Source organism: Microtus pennsylvanicus, chromosome 3 (assembly GCF_037038515.1).
Source record: "Microtus pennsylvanicus isolate mMicPen1 chromosome 3, mMicPen1.hap1, whole genome shotgun sequence".
NCBI classification, from domain to species: Eukaryota; Metazoa; Chordata; class Mammalia; order Rodentia; family Cricetidae; genus Microtus; species Microtus pennsylvanicus.
Genome location: NC_134581.1, coordinates 87,757,693 through 87,777,859, shown reverse-complemented (window position 1 = coordinate 87,777,859; position 20,167 = coordinate 87,757,693). Strand labels below are relative to the sequence as shown.

General features: G+C 48.7%; 1 protein-coding gene across 1 annotated transcript in view; it reads right to left on the bottom strand.

The window, feature by feature from the left end:
- Positions 1–8,093, bottom strand: part of Fli1 (Fli-1 proto-oncogene, ETS transcription factor) — a 117,714-nt gene extending 109,621 nt beyond the window's left edge. The window contains exon 1 of the mRNA XM_075966421.1: positions 7,573–8,093. Within this exon, the coding sequence (XP_075822536.1) occupies positions 7,573–7,590 (18 nt within the window). The 5' untranslated portion in view covers positions 7,591–8,093. The remainder of the gene's footprint in view (positions 1–7,572) is intronic.
- Positions 8,094–20,167: the final 12,074 nt, after the last annotated feature.

The following is a 20,167-nucleotide window of genomic DNA, read 5'->3' as shown; positions in this document are numbered from 1 at the left end:
CCTCCAAATGGCCATTGCCTTCTTTGGAATCACGGATCAGAACTCAAAATAAGGAAGTAGAGAAACTTCTACTCTCTAGAAATCTCAAGAAGTGGAGACATCTTGTTTCCGTTGACAGAGGCGGGTCATTTCTAGAGCATTGGCGTTGCTAGGACTATTCAACTTGGGTGAAGGAATAAATGATTGAGTATGAATGAAATGGTGAGTATCTAAATCAGAAATGACTCTGTGGACATACACATTTCAACCCAAGCATATGCTTCTGTTGTTTATAACAGAGTCAACATAAAGACATGTTAGAAACTGAGCAATTTTTAACATTAACCTGATTGTTTTGCCTTTTTGCTGCATGAATGGTAGGATACAATTGCCCGCTTTCAGACTAGGTCTCCTTTCCACACAAAATCAATGAATCCGTGAATATTCAGATTGAACAAATCTATGCCTGGTATGTTAGATCCTAGTAGATTTGTGAAAGTCACACGTGTCTAGAAAATCAAGGTTACAGCTCCCATGGCACCTGTAATTCAGGCTTCTTGCATGTGAGCACTGAAATGTGACCTAAGGTCTTTTGTGACCTCAGATGCAAAGCTCCGACCGAGTACATGAGCCTGCTCTTGGGAAATCATTCCACAGTACTCAAGTCTGTGTCTTCTTTGAGGTTTTGAAAACTTTCATACTTGGAGATTTTGATCATAAAGTAAATGGCAGGTATGTTGTTCCCTAAAGATAGGAAATACCTTAAAGCCTTTGGGTTTGAGTGATTTTGAAAGTGCTGGAAAGTGGAAGTATTGGAAGTGTGCTCTCCCTTCTGTCTCAGCCCCTCCTGGGATGAGGGACAAAAGTCTCTGAATCTTGGTTTGATCAGATGAAATGTCAGCGCTTGGGATGGAGGCAATGGGCCAGACCTCCTCATGAGAGAAGGTCACACTTCTCTGAATTTCCATAGAAATTTGATTTGAGTCTCAGGGAAAAAACCCTTTTTCATGGTCAGTATCACCATCTGTTGACTGGTAAAAAGAGCTGCCCTTGTCACTAGGATAGCCCTCCCAATTAAAGAGATAGCTCATGGCGAGATTCCCCAGAACACTGGGCAAAAGGTCATATTTGAGGGAGCAAATGCAGCAAGCAATGTTTTTAAACATTTTTTCACAGTTTTGGGGATCCGATCAAGATCCATGCGTACTCTGCACATGCTTAACCTCTGAGCCAAATCCCCAGTCCTTGGGTTTTTGAAATATGGTCTTGGCATGTAGCTCAGTCTGACTGTGAAATCACCGTGTGTCTTGGGCTGTCCTTGGACTTGGGGTACTCCGGTCTCTACCTGCTAAGTGTTGAGAACGCAGGCAAGGGTAACACTCCACTCTTGGCTAATCATATGTTTATCAAACCCAAAGCGATGGAATTTTCCCTCCCCCACTCAATGCCTGCTTAGTAAGCATCATCTTGCAGACCTTTCTGCTTCCTCAAACTCAACACTTGCTGCCTAGTCCTGATAATTTACTAGAAGCTTCTAGTCGAGTTTATAAAAAACCGTCTTCTCCATTGACTGAAGGGATTTGTACAGCTATGAAGACAATCATAAAATTTTTTAAAAATAATTATTTCTTATTGTATATTTTTTAAAACTCGAGTTCTTTATCACAATATTTAAAGCTTTCCATATTCTTCTTCTCTTTAATCTTTCCACCTCCTCCCCAATGCATTTCCTCTCCAAAGTTCTTGATCATATTACCATGTGCAAATCTATCCATACCTCAAGGCCAGCTTCCAGATTCACTTATGCTAAGGGAGCATGCGAATGTGCTTTGCAAGGGCCAAGAAACTGCACGTGCAACTCTTCTCATTACATCTTTGCGTGCGTGTGTGCAGTTTGGGTTGTCCTTTGCTTGCACAGGCTGCCATGACACCTAGCAATCCCATTGGCGCATCATCCTCTAGTTGAGAATCCCAGACAGGTCACCACATCTGACTCTGCACAGCAATTGTGCAGTTGCATCAATATGGTTGGTCAGCAGACAGTGTCCACTTCACACAGAATACTGGTATTCTAGAGATTGCTACATCTCAAAGATGCGAGACCCAGGAGTAACAGCAAGGGGAATGGATGGTGATTCCTTTTATTACCCCTGGAGAAACAACTCGAAGTGTATTACTAAGTGACATCATTTGGTAAAACCATCTATTAATGAAGTGACTAACATGAATGACATGAATATGGCAGAAATGAAAGAAACAGAAAATGAAACAGCGTGTAGCCTTCTGCAGAGAAAAACACCTGCAGAACTTTGTAATGACTAAAAATAATGTATTATAGCCAGGCATGATGGTGCATTCCTGTAATCCCAGCACCCAGAAGGTGAAAGCCGAGAGCTCAGAAGTCCAGCATCATCCTTAAATACATGATGAGTTTGAGACAGACTTTCCCCCAAACAAACAAAAGCATGCTGGATAGATGGCTCAGTGGTTAAAGTGCTTGCCACAAAAGTTTTAGAAACTGAGTTTGAATGCCCAGAGTTACATATAAAGCCAGACAGACAAAGCACAAGTCTTTACTCCCAGGGACTCTACTGCGAGATGGAAGGCAAAACAGGAGATTCTTTGGAAGACCCTGAGCCAGCAAGACTATTGTATACAGCAGCTAACAGCAAAGAGACCCTATCTCAAACAAGGTAGGAGGTGAGTACCAACACTCTAGGCCATCCCATTATCTCCATGTGTGTGCCCATGCTCACACACACATCATACACACACACACACACACACAAGATAAACAACGAAAACAAAAAGGCAGACAGGCTTTGAAATTCCGTCTTCAAAAATTCATATTATTCAAAACAAAAATATTATATGCCAACATCATTTAGCCAATCATCTAACTGAAATCCAGCAGTAGGCTTCCCATTCTAAGTCCGGAAAGACAAATGATCCCATCTGAAAGCCTATCAAACTTTAGATTGTGAAACTTTAGTTTGTGGATATTTTTTATGAGGTTTAAGGTAGGAAAAGGGGAAGTTTATTAATGCAAATATTTTTCTGAGATTTTTTTTGTTTTTAGTGGGAGGGAATTGGACTAATGCTATATTTCTGGGGTAGCGGAAAGGTTTGATATCAGCCAAACAATTTTTAAAACCAATACCAACCTGCTCAATTTCAAACTAAAGAAGACACTGAAAATTTAAATACATACGTCGTATTTAATGGGGTTGTTACTAAAGACTGTTTGCTTCCCTGTTTAGAAAACAGATCTATTAGGTGTGTCCTAATATATCTGAGAGTGTTTTATTTAAAGAGGCAAAAATTCATTCTTTATACCTGCCCACCATCAAAAGAGGGACCTCTTGGTTATTTAAATAATGGTATATTTTGGGTAGTTCTTGATAATGGAAACTCTTTTTGCATTGCATACAGTCAAAGCAGATTCATTTTGGAAAGCAGTTATGTTTTCTAACCCTATCCGGAATTTTGGACATTGTCACTTTTTGTTGCTGTTGTGGTGTTGTTGCTGCTGTTGGTGGCTGTTGTTGTTGTGGTGGTGGTGTGTGTGTGTGTCTGTGTGTGTGTGTATAGATGTAATTTAAGATAGGAAGAATACATCTGCCACCAAATTACAGAGTGTCATCAGTTTAAGGCGCCAGCTATTTCATGATTTCTCCGTGTGAAGCTCTTTCTGCATTCTTGTATGATTTTTAACTAACGTGACACATGATGCCCTCATGCTATAGTGGAAAGTGCTCTACTTTGCTTCCTTTGAACCCCGAATTTTCACTTTGCGCCCTGTGATATTGCATGTCCCACTTCGTGTCCTGGGCCTCCGTTTTCCTATGGGAAAAACAAAAGTGTGAGGATGAATGTTCCCCAAATCTCTAAAGCTGCAAATCTGTAACTCTAAATAGTAGGAGAAGAATGCTTTCCAGTGGCAAGAGTTCACTTGGTAGCTACTTCAGAGAGCAATCGCGTGGGCATGGGGATGGACAAAATAACCATCTTGTTTGCCTGGAGTCCTTGGGAATCTAGGCGATACTGAGGTGGAGTAGTGAAAGGGTGCCAAGCCCACCTGGAGGGCAGAAGCCAAAGTTGCCCTATGGATGTGCTCCTTCTTGACGGCCTCTCCCTAGGGCTCCTTCCCAAGTTTCTCCTCCCTGAGAGCAGCAGCCTGCCCTCTGTGCGGCATAAGGCTCTCCTCTGGTTCAGAGACCACAGCTGCAACCCCAACTTCACTCTTTCCTCTATCACCATTTAGTGGTTCTGCAGAAGGGCTATCTCAACTCCTTTTTAGCAGTGTTACCCTAGTTCTTCTGCCTGCTCCAGCACCATCACATGTGAGCCCTAAAACATATTCTACGTGTGTCTATCACCTTCTCTAGAGCCAATCAATTGCCGTTTCCCCCAAAGACGTGAAGTAGAGCCTCAGGCATGAGAAGTGCATCACAAACACAAAGCAAAGTCATGAAATATGGGTAAGGATAAATTCAGACCTATATTCTACTGTTGTGACCAACAAACCTTTTCTAGTTCTAACCCATGACCAAGTTCAGTGAACGCGCATCCACCTAAAGTAGCAGATTTTATCTCATCCTTACTGTGACTGTAGACCTACTTTGCAGATGAGAAAACTGAGACTCAGGAGCAAAGAGCCTGTCTAGGACACACACACAGCAAGTAGTAGAAATGAGGGTGAACCCAGGCTTTCTCCGAGTCCTTCCTTCCTCGCTTTCCTTATTTCTCAATTTTCTGCACCGGTCTAACTTCTCTCTGGTTCATACCCAATCTTTGATGGGGCTCTTTACATTCATGCCTCTACAGATGGCATCAATCTGATCAAAGGAAGCCTGCCTAGAACGAAGATGGGGTTTTGAAACCAGGTCATTTCTTCAAGCAGCGAGCAGTATCACGTGCTTTCCAACACTGATAATATCACTGTGGGGAGCAGGGGTGGGGTAGGGCGTTGTTTAACATCGCAGGTTAACTTGTCTAAAGCTGAAGAAGAGCAACGAGATTATGAGGCTCCCCTTGTGAGTTCTCCCAAGAGACATCCTTGGATAGGTAGAGAACATGATTTGGAAGGACAACACGATCCGGGGTTTCTAATGCCGAAAAGCTCTGTGAGCACTGCTGTAAAGAAAACCAGACTTCCCTGGCATCCTGAGCCAGGTACATCCTGGGCACCCAGACCCACCGGCATTTTCAAATTTGGTGACTGATGAAGATGCACACAGGTGTGTAAAATCGCATCGGAGGAATCACTCAAAGCTGATTGCTCCAGGTGGTTCAATCTGGCAACTCCTACTCTGAGTTTACGTCTACAAATTGGTGTCTTCTGACCTCTGTCAGCATAGGGCAGGAGAACGGGATAGTAGATCAGCAGCTGGAAACACAAGTGTAAGGCAGTCCCATGGGATTTTTTTTTTAATGAAGATTGAGGCTCAAAGCAGTTTATAGCTGTGAATTCATACATCAAGATCAGAAGTTGGTCGACCTTTCTTCCAATCCAGTACCTGTTAGTATTATTGCAAGCATGACACTGGACCATCCTGTAAGTGGGGGCTGCAATCCCCAAGTCTCAAGGTTACATGTAAACAGGAGCCCATGGCTAAAATGCTGAAGGCTACACTAAAGACCTAATCTTCCAGAGCCTTGGCATACAGAAGAGTTTGGAAAGAAAGAGATTGACCTATAGTGGCTGTGGTGTCGGGTCACCCAGGTGAGAAGCAAGGTGGGGCTGGTGAGCTCCAATCATTCGTCCTACAGGAGTCCGCACTCCCATCTTCGGTGTGAAGTGCCAAACCTCTGGTCTAAGGCTGATTTCAATGCCCATCCCAATGTGTACATAAAGCGAGGTTAACACATCTGGGTATACAGACCACAGCTTCCTCCAAGGCTCAGGGCCTGTGTTTAGAGGTCTGAACACTGCATAGATATTGCTTCATTTCTCTTCAGAGTGTCCACATCAAGCCTCTGGAGCCATATTGCCACCCTTCTGAATCCAAGGGGAGTCTTGAGGGAGGGGGCGAGTAGATTGTGTTCTGAATGGGGATGTGGAGGATCTATGAGGAGCGTCTGCTTACTGAACCTGGGGATGTAGGCTCTTGCCTGAACTCACCAACAGGAAGCAAGGAACCAGGTGAACAGGCCCAGTGACCTCCACTCTCAGGTCTCTAGAGCAGGGCCTTCACCCACCCACTCAAGTTTGAGAAAACCTTGCCGATTAGATGGTCTTAAAAACCCTTCCAATCAGTTATTTCATCTGTTTTCAAGTTCCTGCAGTTGGTGCCTTTTACCTAAGTCAGCATGTTGAGAGACAGAGACAGAGACAGAGAGAACTTAGAAAATAAAAACACTTTGTCCCCACCCAGGAGATAACAATCTGTTGAATTCTCTAAGCCCAACACCTTAGCCTCCTTTCAGTCAAGTCATAGGTAGGAAGTCCATTCCTCTGAGTTCTGGGGAATGGCTGGCTCTGCCTGTCCCCCACCTCACCATCCTGATAGTTTTTCCAGACCAACTCCTGATTGGTGTTGTATGGCAACCTTGAAGCTAACGTCTGGTCTCATTCATTCTCCTAAGTCCTCTTAAGGCTAGTCACGTAAGGGGGTGTCCCTCTTCTCTGCTCCTAGCCCCACTTCCCCCTTTCTGAAGAGTCAGTCGTTCTGAAGCGTGACAGGGAACCCAGACTCACGGGTCTTCTGGGCTGCCCTTTGCAACCTAGACCCAGGCGGGGCGGCGCAGATAGGGGGTGGAATCGACAAGACAGCCCCGGGCCACGGGCTCAGAACCAGCCATCGCAGGCGGGTGGTTGAAAAGGAGTTTAATTCTTACTGAGAGGACAGCTCCTGGAACCCTTGTTTTGAAGCTGGCGCATGCACAGAGTGCTAGATTTGGGGTTCAGGGGAGCGGCGGAGCCAAGAGATTCCCAGCCGGAGTAGCTGCGAGGCGGGCCGTTAGTCAGGGCAACCAGCGTCGGCAGAACGCCGGGCAGCAGCAGTGTGAGGGGAAGAGAAACCAGTCTGGCTGACTTGTAAACAGGGGCTTCCATCTGGACCCGCCGCCTTAGCCGGATCCTCAGACAACACTCTCTTGCACCCCTCCCCACCACCAGCTAGCCCTGTAACTGTCTCCGGGGATTGGGGACCCCAGCTAGCAACGAATGCTGCCCCTGCCCGCGCCGCTCTCGGCCTCTGGCAAGAGGAAGCTGGCGGCCAGGCGAGTGCCCGGCGCCGGGGCCAGGGCGCCCGGTTGCCGGGTGGGAAGCGACCCGGCGATATCCCGCCCTAGACTCTGGTCCGCGCCCCGGTTCCCCAGGTTTCGGCTGCCGGGTCTTGCAGCCCCGCATGCGGCGCGGTGGAAGCTTGCGGGACTCCACTGTGGCGCAAAGAGTGAGGGATAGATCGCCCTCGGCGGGAAGGCTGGTCGGCCTCCTCGGAAAGGGGGGACTCGCCACCCGCCCAGAGGAGACCGCGCAAGTCGGAGCGCGGAAGGAAGGGTGAGCGGCCACGTCTTCCGGGACCCCGGCGTCCAGTCCTCCCTCAGCCCCAGTCGGCCCGAGTCCCGAGCCCACTACCCCCTGCTTACCTTAATAGTCCCGTCCATTTGGCCAAGTCTGCAGCCGAGCCCCCCAATATTCCACACATTGACCCGGTTACAGCCTGACCTCGTAGCCCCTTCAGATTAGCACGGTGCGGCCTCTCTGGCGCCCTGGGCCCTCCCTGAGTGCCCCCTGCGAGCGCCCTGCCCTCGCTCCCCTGTGCACGTTTGTTGTTGTAGCGGATCGAAAAAGAGACAGTTAACCGGATGAAACTTTTTTTCAGCTAATTTTGGGAAGTGACTTCACTTTGCGATCGGGGAGGAAGTCCTATCTCTCTCTCTCTCTCTCTCTCTCTCTCTCTCTCTCTCTCTCTCTCTCTCTCTCTCTCCTCGACCTCTCCTCTCTCTTCTCTGCTCTCTCTTGTCTTCCCTCCCCCACACCCCCTCTTCCTCTCCTTGCCTAGTCCTGCTTTTCGCATCACTCGCTATATAAATATACGCGGAGATGCCCAGATACATTCATGCACTGCGCACACAGGATACTTGCTCCTGGGAGATAAGAGCTGGCCAGGAACAATGACGGGGTCTACGCCCAGTGGCCCAGTGTCCGCGCCCTGATTCCTGCAGTTTGCAACTCCCCCACCACCTTCTCCCCCCCCCCCACCAAATCCAAAGCCAAACGCCTCTGGCCTCTTTCCTTTCCCTTGGGCCTTTGGCCGAAGGTGGCCCTCCTGACTCATTCACTTTCCGTTTCTTCCCACAGATACATCCATTAATGCCTTTTCCAGCCGGAGTCAAACTTTTCGGGGATGGGAGGAAGAAGGCGGGAGAGTTTGCTAGGAAAGGGGATAACCTGGCGGCGCCGACCGCTAGAGAAGATTCGGATGTAGATCAAGGTAAACCGAGAGAGAGAGAGAGAGAGAGAGAGAGAGAGAGAGAGAGAGAGAGAGAGAGAGAGAGAGAGAGAGAGAGAGAGAGAGAGAGAGAGAAGGAAGGAAGGAAGGAAGGAAGGAAGGAAGGAAGGAAGGAAGGAAGGAAGGAAGGAAGGAAGGAAGGAAGGAAGGGACCCGAAAGATCGAAAAAACTTTTAGCATCAAGTGCTGAACTCCGGAGCGGCTTGATGCGGATTCTGGGTGCCGCGGACCTGAGCTGTCAAGGGTGTGTGATTCAACACCTCCAGCATTGTTAGGAAAGCGGTGCCCACGCGTGTGCGCCTCTACTCCCAGCTCCCCACGCCTGCTAAGGAGGGGACCAGACGCATCTTGGGCTACTTATCTACGCTTTTTGGTGTTAAATCCTCTCTCTAACTTGTGTGTATTCGACTGCCAAACCTAAGCTCAGCATCAAGTTCTGCCCGTAATACGTAATACTATCGCAGCAGTATACCAAGAAACTACTTTTGGGCGAGCATGCCCTCAACACCATTCTGCAGCCCTGGGGAGCGCGGCACCCCGCGGTTGAGCACAACCCCAACCTTCTCTGCTGACTCCCAGAGGTCCGAGAGTTTGAGCTGGGGACTGTCATCCCCACCCAGCGGCGTGGCCGCTTTGCCCGCCTAGTTTTCTCTGAGAGCTCCTGCCTCCCCTGCTGGACCCAGGGGCGGGCGGTCTAGTTAGGCTGCCTCTGGGTACCCGCGCTCATGGCCTGACTCCCTTCTCCCCCGACGTCCAAAACAGATTACCTTATCCACGCTCTTCAGACCACGCTGTGGACTTTCTCACTTTTATTTAAGAGTCCTCCCGGGAAAAGAGGGGGGGGAAATCCAGAGCAGATCCGAATAAATTGGAAAAAAATTCAAAAGGGTGTCCACGGCAGCAAAAAGGTGACTTATAAATTCTTTATTTCTTCAGGAGCAATTGCGCTCCCTCGCCTCCCTCCCTTCCCCTCCCCCCTATCCAAATTAGTCTCATCAATTCAGCTCCAATTTGGGGTTCGAATACAGACACGGGTCTGAACGTGACCAGACCTGGAGTGGCGGCGCAGACTGCCAGCAATTGAGACTCGGTTTACTGTGGGGGGTGGGGTGGGGGCCGGGCCCACTCCCCCTCCTCCTGTCTGCTTCTCAATCCAGGGGTCTGCTCCGGGGCTCCCCTGGGACCGCCACATCTGGTTACCGCTAGCGGGGTCAGTCCCCCCCTTTGCCTGGGGCCACCAGTTCTGGAGTTCAATTAAAAGAAATCAGGCTTAACCCTTTCCTGCCTGCGGCCGGGCCGCCCGCCCTCTTGCTCTTCCAACTTCAGCGTTTCCACATGCTTTCCAGAGAGGAAAGAGGTTAAAGGGAAAGGAAGAATGAATTACATCCTTTCAAACCCCAAATTGTTTCCTTTTCAGCCCAGACTCTACAGACATTCAAAGGACAACGTAGTTTTCAGGACGGTGCACCCAAGCCTTACCGTGCCTCTCTCTGCCCCCAAAGGACTGTTTACTTTGCCACGAGGTCCCCCTTCCAGGCACTGGACAGTCACAGAGGCCACTAACAGTCACTCCACACGTAGTAACTAACTCAGTCCCCCTTAGAAAGCACCTAGTAGCAGACAACCATCAGGTTTTTCTTTCCAACTTCTGTTGATCATTCTGACAAATGACTGTCATCTTCACTACAGTGACCAGCAGTCGCTGGAAAAACCCCTAACTTCTCTGAGCCCAATTTCTTCTCTCATCAGTGCTGATCAACGAGAGTCCAGACCAAAAGGAAGACTTGAACTCTCATCTTAGCTGGGAAACTAAAGAGTACTTTTCTCTCTGCCTGCAAAACTGACACTAAAAAAACACTTTCTCATTTTTTGGGTGGGAGGGGGAGGCTAGTGTGTACACACACACACACACACACACACACACACACACACACACCTCCCCCGCATAGTTGGACATAGGGACCCTTGCAATCTTTGGCTATTTGCCACCAAACCCTCCATTCACAGGGATCTCCACCCAGAATAAGGCACAGTCCCCGGTTTGGAGCAGGTTTGGGATAGGATGTCAGATTCCTTCCATCCTATGTTACTGCCCTGGTGGGCAAGTTTGCTTGCTTATGTAACTCTGGGTTTGGTACTCCACTCCATCCTCCTCCTGGTTCTTTTTTAAATCCCGAAGGGGGGAAAAGCCCTAACCAAACACAACAGTAAACAAGTCTGCCCTGTTTAATGTGGTTACCACCAGACATCTGGAAAGATGGTTTGATCCTGGCAGTTCACATTGTTTTCATGAGCAGCCAAAGAGAATATTTTGAATGTTTGCATTGAGACAAATTGATAGAGAGCCTGCGGTGAGGCCTGCTGCAAATGAAAACTGTCTTGTGCTGGGAGAGGGCAGGTCCCTCCCCTTCTCTCACTTCTCACTCCCCTTCCCTTTCCTAGCCCTCTTCCTTCTCCTTCTCCCCCCTCCTTTCTGGCTCTCTGTGGCTCTTATCCGTCCTTTCCTTTCCCCTGTCTACCAGTCTAGCTCAAGAATGGCAGCCCCTGCCCACACAGTGGTCGACGCCCTCTTGGCGCTCCTAGGACTGTAGGCTTCACTGTTTCTCAGACTGGGCCTGGCTGGGAGCTAGAAGTTGGTAAGGTACCGCCGCTGAGGTTCTGCTAGTTCATTCTTCCCCTGATTTTCAAGTCAGGGGAAGCTCAGAGCCAAAGATGCCAGGCTACACATTTCTTCTTTTTAAGCCACCAACTGAAAAAAAAATTTCAACAGCAAAACATCCTGGCTCACATTTCTAAGTTGTATAGAAGATGTGCACACGTGGGTGAATATTTAGGAAGCATTTGAATTTGGAGAATATTCATTAAAGCGTTGATGAAGCGACTTGCTTTGTACCATACACACTTGACAATTTCAAAGACGCGGAAGTCCTGCTTCCCCAGGGAGGAGAACGGCCGACAAAACGTGTCTTGGCTCGCTCAATGTCAGCCCTTTTGACCGGGTCAAGACTTTCCAGACGCAGGCTTCCCGGGCTCCTTTGGTCCCAGCCTGGAACTGGAGTGGGAGGACCTAGCAATCGGAGCCTGAGGTGCCTCCGGATCCTGTAACAACTGGGTCATTTGAAGCTCCTAAAGGTGCCAGGTCTGGCAAAGCGTCTCGGGGCCAAACCTTCTCCCAGCGCTCTCTTTTCCCCTAGTTCAGAGGGTATCTAGCTGGCAAAGCAGGAGGTGGTGGCTGGGAAGGGGGCGGGGGGAAGGGGTGGGCCGGCGAGCGCCAAAACTCCAGACTGCACAACTGCAGCTTCAAGTGTCTGGCCTCTCGCTCGAGGCCATAATTAATTTGAGATTTATTTTTATTGGAGAACTCGAGTCTCGTCTGACCTTAGCCAAACAAGGCAGCTTGAGCCGCCCCTGGATGCGCTTGAATGCTGGGGACTATTTCTGCAGGAAGGCTCTGCAGGCGCGCCTGCTTTGAATTTGTTTCTCAGACTTCATCCACTCACAGATTGAAGGAAGATTTAGAGCCTCTGCTCACCCTGACCACTCCCCACGTTCATTCTTGCTTTAGCACGGACCCAGTTCAAAACGCTACGTGGGAGGCCACAGCGCCTGCAGAGCCGCACGCGGAGGGGGGGCAGGCCAGGAGGGTCTCAAAGACCCGAGTTTCAGGCAGTTGGAAGCCGAACCCCCAGACCACTCGGCGTCATTGAGGAAACCCCCAAGGGGGTCAGAGGCTGACCAGAGAGCGCAGGCTGACAGAAGGTGGAGACCAGCCGCGACCCTCATCCAGTAGCGGCGCCGCAATGGAGACTATGGAGGTTGCGGGTGGGTTCAGCTTCTGGAATCTCAGCAAAGTCGACCTCCCAGCAGTCAGTCCTATACAATATTCACTCCAAATATATCGACCACTGTGCTTGAAGCGCAGCTTCAGGACCTGCATGCCAGACACTTATGAGCAGTGACTCTGCACAGGTTCAGGATCCAGCAGCTTCCCCTTGTCTGGGAGTTAAAGGTGGGTGAGGAGGACGTCTCCCCTCAGAAAACCCCTTGGGCAGAATCCGCAGACTGGTAGGCTGGAAAGCAGAAGAAAACAGCAAAGAGCAGAAAAAGCAGAAACCTGTCAGGCTTGTGCAGGTGTGTGTGTGTGTGTGTGTGTGTGTGTGTGTGTGTGTGTGTGTATCAGATCTCAAGGATTTGCCCCATCCCTAGATGGAATTCGTATTTCTTCCAGCACTATGCTATTACTGGAAAGAGTTACTGCACTGGCTCTTCTAGTCCCTTTTCCACCCACCTCTCATCCCGGATGCCATGTTTGAAAATTCGGGCTGGACCACCCAGCTCCCTGGTTTCTTAACTTCTCTGAGTCAGTAACCCCTTTTGTACGATGACCTCTGCACAATGCATCTCCAAAGCTATGGTAAACATGCTTGGCCGTCACCACACGGTCCTTGGTGTCTGTGTCTTGAACTTACCCCTTACAAACTGTCACATTAATCTCTCTGTGCAAAACAAACCTCCTCTGGGCCACAGTAACAGTAATAGTATAGTTCAGAAACAAAGCTTAGAACAGGGCCTGGCAAAGGGAGGGAGCTGTAAATATCACCATAGGGAGGCATCAAGGACTCCTTGCAGGGTTCTCTGGCTCCCAGTCTGAGCCCTCAGTCTTCAGTAAGCAGCATCCAGAGACTGGGGGGAAAGGACTCCTTGTCCTTTAGGGCAGGATTCAGCTCCTGGTGCCTGGGGCCAGGTCACCTGGGCTCCCTTGTTTGTCAACAACCCCAAGCTGGTGCAGACCAGGAACAGCAGGGGCTTGGCAGTTTGTGCCCCTCTGGCAAATGGTTGGTGAAGGAAGCCTGCAGAACAGACCAAAGATTGTTCCTGCCATGCAGAGATCTTTCACCATCAATGCGCTCCTTTGTGCAACAATACAAACTTTGTGGCTGCTGAGAAATCCATTTTCCTCCCTGAGAAGAGCTCCTGCGGCAAGCGGCTCCTGTGGCAACCCACATCTCTCCCAGGGCTTCTTTGCCCACCCCAGGTTGGTTTGCTACACAGTCCTGGACCAGCTTGCTTCTCCATGACCCTTAACCCTGGGTCAGACCCTGGGCTTCCCCTTTGCCCTTTTGGTGTGTGTGTGTGGGGGGGGGGGTATTATCCCTGAGGTTCTGGTTCCTGGTGTGTGAGCTGGAAGGATTCTGCAGCCCAGGATGAGGGTCATTTAGAACACTGGGTGTCAAAAGTTGGAAGAGACCTTAGTTTGGCTTTTTATGCTGGGAGAAGTTGGAGGGGTGGGGGGTAGAAGGAGCTATACCTCTGTATAACTGGAGACCAGAGCCCTGCCTCCTCCAGTCTGATCTCATAGTTTATCCAGGCACCTCTTGGGAGCCATCCATCCATCTCTGCAAGGGCTAATTATTGACATGATTTCACTCCAGTTTCTCCCCCAGCCCTCCCATCAGTGCTTAGTCACCCTTCCTGGAGCAATCCTCCTGGACCTTTTCCCTGAAGGGAACATCACTGCCTCTGATTGCAGGTAGACCAAGAGAAGGTGCTGTCCATTACCAACAAGTTTCAGAGCCCTGTTAGATACATAATTAGTGCTCCGTGGACCTGGCAGACAGGCCCATGCTCTACCTTCCTTTTTCCAAAAGCAGGAGAATGCTGAGTCGGGGTGTGACGACAGGACACTTGGGTTAGAACTTCTGGGTGAAGAAAGGAACCCAGTCCTAAAGGAGGTACCTTTGCAACCTTCAGTGGGTCTTTCCCCCTCCACCGTGTTCTTGGCTGTGTGAAGTGAGGCCCAGTCTCTACCCTGGGAAGGCCATTCAGTGTACACTCTCCGCCCCATCCACCAGAGAATTTTTACTAAACGTGTAACCCAGATGTCCCAGTCTGGGTTTGTTTACATTCTTGGGAACGGTTGTGGAAAGGGAAAAACAACCCCTTGGATGAGCTGTCAAACACAGCAATCTGAGCATTTGAGGGGTAGGCAGGCTTAGGTGGGTTTGACGGCCAAGCAAGTCCATCCAGTAAGAGAAATAATTGTGCTCCTATACTCGCACATAGTGGCACGCATGCTCACGTGCACCTCCATGCACGCTGAACAGGCCAAGGAAATCGGCACACATCCACTCATCTGCAAACATGTGCACATCCTTAAACCAGGGCACCCACTGTGTGCCAGACACCGAATGGGCCACACAGGTGTGCATCCGCTTGTACACCACCCAGTAGGCTCACTCAGTCTCCCCAAAGGGAGATCCTGATGACAGAATAGCTAAGGACTTCCCTTCTTTCCCCACCCCCTTTTTTTCCTGGAAGGAGAACCAGATCAAAGGCCTGGAGTACAGATGGAGGAGACCTGTTTAAAGGTGTGGTCTTGTCTTCCCTTGATGTTAGACGATGTGTCATGGACAGTCTGAAACACCTTGTACTAAAGAGGAAAAATTCTCAAGGTTTCAGAAGCAACCTAAGTAGGAGAAATTTGAGTCACTAAAAAGTGGAGAAAAGGTGAGGGCCTGCTGGTCTCAACAGAGAAGAAGGCCACGGAATATGGAGGGCTCATATCTGTCTGGTCCTTTGAAAATCGTCTGTGTACGGGACTTCAGGCCAGGATATGGTAAGGGCTGAACCAGCTCCCACACTCTCTTAAGTACAAACCAGACACTCTAGCCTTCTTAGTGACTTGGGTGGTGAGGCATGCTGATCAGAGGCCAGAGAGAGTCTTCAGGAAGGGGAGTGTATTCTTTCCAAGCTAGTAGTCTGCAGAGAACAGGTCATGAGAGTCACTAACAGGCCCTGGGGCAGGGACTTTATGGTGCTCCCAGTACCCTCACACTAAGCCAGGCCAGTGACACACTTTCCATCCATTTCTGGGTATGGAATCTTAGGAAAGAAGACTCAGGTTCTGAGGTCTGTGGAGGCCCCTTTCAGAGGAACTAACATCTCCCCCTTTTGAAAGAAAACAGGTCCAGAACAGAGCGCAGGATGCTGTGCAGAGTTCTCTCATTTTCATGGCCGAGGAAGTGGATCATACAGTCAGAACACTTGGCTGGAGAAGCAAAAAAAAAAAAAAAAAAAAAAAAAAAAGGTGTCAGTCAGGTGCATCTGCCCAGGCAGGTCTGTCGCCTTCTCCCTCCTTTTCTTCCTTCTCTGAAACCATCTTTAACCAGGCAATCCTGCAGCTTCTCCAGCAGCCAATGTGTTTCTGATAAATCACTTTTCTCCCTACTAACAAATTCCAGGTTTTTTGACTTCTGAAGTCATAACACACGCACACGCACCAGTTCAGCTAGGAGGTGTGTATTCTCTGGTTCACGCATTTCCTTTCCTGATTCAAACCCCAGCACCTTTTTTTTTCACTCTCAAAATTTTCTCTGAAACCCGGTGCTGGTTTGCAAGTAGAGCGAGAGAGGTAGAAAATAGAGGAATGGGAGAAGGGACAGCTCAGAGAGCCCCATATTTTGTGATCACTACCAGGGCAGTGGTGACTGGAGGGGGGAAGAAGGGAGGGAGAGAGAGGGAGGGAGGAGAACAGCAGCATAGAGAGAGACAGACACACAGAGAGAAGGGATCCCACCCAGTCAATAGAAGCAGGACACTCACCTTTCAGGACACCCTTGACAGCTAAGCCCCGAGCTCCAGGAAGTCCTAACTGTGACCTCCATGGTATTCTATGTCCCAACTCTGGGGACTTTGACAATGGGGAATTAAACCTGATGGGTGCCTACAGTTGAAAGTTATACCCACAGCTTCAGCTCAGCTTATCTTGAGAGGCTGCTGGAGCCACCGGAGTCTTAGCGAGCCAGCAAGGCAGGCAGGCAAAGAAAACTGCAACAGCTCTGTGCGTCCTCTTCCTCAGGCTTTTCCCCTCTTGTAATTTGATTTCCGTTTTCTTATCCATATTTCAGCTGCTGTCTGACGAACTGTTCTAAGGAGACAGCCACCCATCTGCCCCCAGCTGCCTTTCCAGAAACCTCCCTATGTTACCAGGAAACCTCTAGGAATACTTAGAACCCACAGAGGCATTACACACAGACACACAGCTAGGAGACCAGGCTGAACCCTTCTGGGAAAGTTTGAACTTAGTGCTGTGTAAATAAAGGCTTTCCAGACTTGGCGTCCCTGCAGTCCTTATTCATTTGCACCCAGGCTCCTGTTTTCCCGCTTGCCACTTATCTGAGCCCCTCTGGAATACACTTTCTGGCCACCTTCTTTCTTAGCCATGTTTAAGATCTTTAAGAGCTGGGTAAGACACACCCACCATAGAAACTTTTTTTCTTTCTGGGGGCTTAGATTTTCAGAGCTCAAGCATTGAAAAGCACTCATTAACAAGTTGTTTTGATCTTAGTTTGTGTTTTCTTGAGATTTCGAATGTTACTCATTTCTTCTCTTCTCCTGGTAGAAGAACCTTCAATGGGGGCTCAGGTTTCAGAGACCATGGTCAGGTCGGAGCCCAGCCCCCCAGCCCCCCAACCAGGCTTTTCTCCCCAAGGCTGCCTGTCAATACTGTCCAGTTGCCTTTGTGTATCAGGGTGGGCAGATTTCACACCTTTGCCCTCTCCTTGATGGAGTCTGCAGGGGAACGGCTCACCAGGCCTGCCTGGGTAGGTAGCCCTTGGGGAACAGAGTAGTGAACTTTAGATTTTAATTTCGGTGTCTGGGAAGAGGCAGAGGTGATGGAGAGTAGAGACGGAAGTGCATCAGTGTGTAGAAATAAGCAGACAGCCGCATACACGTGTGTGCCCAGTGCTGTTTCTATCCCCTCCCCACTGGAGTACTGAGATTCCTGGATGCTCTCCTTCTGGACCCTTCAACCCATCTAGTTGCCTATCATTCCTCTCCATTCCCCCCTTCCCCAAGTGGCTCTGGAAATTTCCGACCAAAAGGCAATTGACAAAATTCCACTTCAGGAGAAAGCACACTTATTTACCCAGATCTGCCCACGTGGGGGGCTCTGCTGAAGACCGGAGGGCTATTCATTATTTCCTTTTCAACAATATCCCGATTTTCTCTCCTGTCCCTCCCCCCAAAGCGCCACATATTGAAACATTTTGCTCCTTAATAAGAGCAGACCCAAGAGCTCGAAGGTGAAAGGCCAGCCTGGGACCGTGACTGGAGCTGCCCGGGCTCCTTGCCCACAGCCATGTTACCCCTCCCAACACATTCCTGACCACAGCTTAGGAAAACAAGGCTGTGGAGGAACGGAGGGGGCTAAAGGACTAGAGCCACAGTCCCTGGAATCCTGTTCTTTGGATTCTTGGGGAGATGTCTTCTTTCCCAAACGTCAACATACTAGTTCAAACAATGGTCAGTAAAAATGACCGTGTACGTGTGCATCCTGTATTTGAAAGATAAACTGTCTCTTTTGCAAAAGAGAGAGGGGTGTGAAGGGCTTCAGCTTGACTAGAGGAAGCAAGGACAAAACAAATTGTTTAGTGTCTTAGCATCTCTGGTCTGATTCTGACACACACCCCCCCCCCCCCGCCCCTATCTCTCCTTTCTATTTGTTTACCTAGGTTTGCAGTGTTGGTAGTAGGGACTGGACCTAGGGCTAGGTAAGCACTCTACTACAGAGCTATATAATGGGCCCTCTTTTTACTTTACGTTTTGAGAAAGGGTCTCATTAGGTTGTCCAGGCTAACCTTGAACTTGAGGTCCTCCCATCTAAGCTTCCCAAGATCACACATTTGTGTTACCAGGTTCTAACTTTTTTTCAGGAGGGGAGAGACTTCTAAAGGATCATTTAGTTACCTCCCTCTTAGCCAGTGGTTCTCACCCTTCTTAATGTTGCCACCCTTAAGTTCAGCACCTCATGTTGTGGTGAGCCCTTCCCCAACCATAAAATTATTTTTGTTGCTACTTCATAACTGCAGTTTTGCTACTGTTGCAATTGCTGTGAATTGTAATGCAAATATCTAATATGCAGGATATCTGATAAGTGAACCCTGCGAAGGTGTGATTTGACCCCCAGCGGGGTCACGGCCCACAGGTTGAGAACTACTGCTCTAAGCGCCTCCATCTTTGTGTTTCCATAGTCGCCAGGCCATACTCATTTGCAGAAATATCTCCTGGATGTTTTTCTCCTAATTCGCTCATTAGCTCCCTAAAGATGGGCACAGAGGTAATTTGGTTCAAAGATGAATACCTGATGTCCACATAAATGCCAACAGGTACAGGGAAAAAAAAGAAACAATTACCTTTACCTAATGATCTTTCTCCTTATGGGTTACTAAAGAAAAGAATACAACAAAACCCAGAGAATCACATTGGTGCTGACAGCAAAGTTTTACCGACTTCGTTCTGTTTCGCTGTCTGCTTTGCACCTGCTTTTCACACCTGGCTCCAGGGCTCATTTGCTTCGTTTACACATGCATGGTTTAACCAAGGACCTGCAGTGATTCCCACTCTCAGAGAATGGAGGTGGTACCTGTTCGAGGCTCTGTCATAAAACCTTGATATCTGTGTCTTAGTTCTTACTTTTCTCATGATTGCAGGAGCCAGAATGGCTATTCATTCTCAGAGGTAACAAGCAACCAAACCCGTGGTCTAAGAAAACATGTGAGTAGACAATGAACAGAGCACACTCGAGAGCCCCTTTCCCATATAAACATGCATCTATCTGAAGTCTGGCGTGTGCAAGCCTGTGCACAAGTGCAAGTGTATGTGTGTGTGCACACAAATTTGTCGTAGCTGCCGGAGGCTGAAGCAAGTGGGGAGGGTGAAGAGGGAGGACTCATTAAAGCTAGCCTGCACCTCCAGGGCTTTCCAAAAAGAAGGGTGTAGAGTCCATTCTTGACAGTTGGTTTCACTGAACTGATTCTTGACTGATTCAAGCCTGTAGACTTTCCACCCAGAGGCTAAGAAGCAACACTAGGAAAGCAGGAGAACAAGGAAGAGCTGAAGATTGGCCTTTAGGGGAAAGGAGAAGAAATCTGGGTGGTACACCATGGTTCGTCTGGCAGTTCTGTGATTCTAAGCAAGACAGTAAGGACTCAATTTCTAGTCTGGCAGGTGGTGCTGATGCCCTTAGATGATCATGAAATGTGGTCCAATCTGAATATTTTACATTCTGTGAAAGTATTTAGCCGAGTGTATTAACCTGGAGAAGGGCAGGAATGAATGGCAGATCAATGTGCTAAGGTCTTAGGAACTTTACACTCCAGCCTTGATTCTGTTCCTAATCCTGGTATTCTTGACTGAGCTGTGTCACTGCAGAATGTCTATGCTGATGCCTTGGGATACTCACCTTAAAGGACTCCAGAATGTGAAAAACTGTAGTAGACAGGGTATTTAAAGAGGCCACAGCGTAATAAATAAATAAATAAATAAAGGCAAACAGTTGGGCTCTAATTCAATATGGTAAGAGTCTTTGTAAGAAGAGGGAATTAGGGGCTGGAGAGATGGCTCAGCGGTTAAGAGCATTGCCTGTTCTTCCAAAGGTTCTGAGTTCAATTCCCAGCAACCACATGGTGGCTCACAGCCATCTGTAATGAGGTCTGGTGCCCTCTTCTGGACTGCAGGCATACACGCAAAACAGAATATTGTATACATAATAAATAAATATTAAAAAAAAGAAGAAGAAGAGGGAATTAGGACCAAGAAAGACCGAACCGAGAAGAAAAACTTTGTAGAGACAAGAAGGAAGAAGACACCATCTTCCAGCTAAGGAGAGAGGCCCGACCACCTAGACACGTGGTCTTGGGCTTTTACTGTCCAGCGTGGTGAGAAAA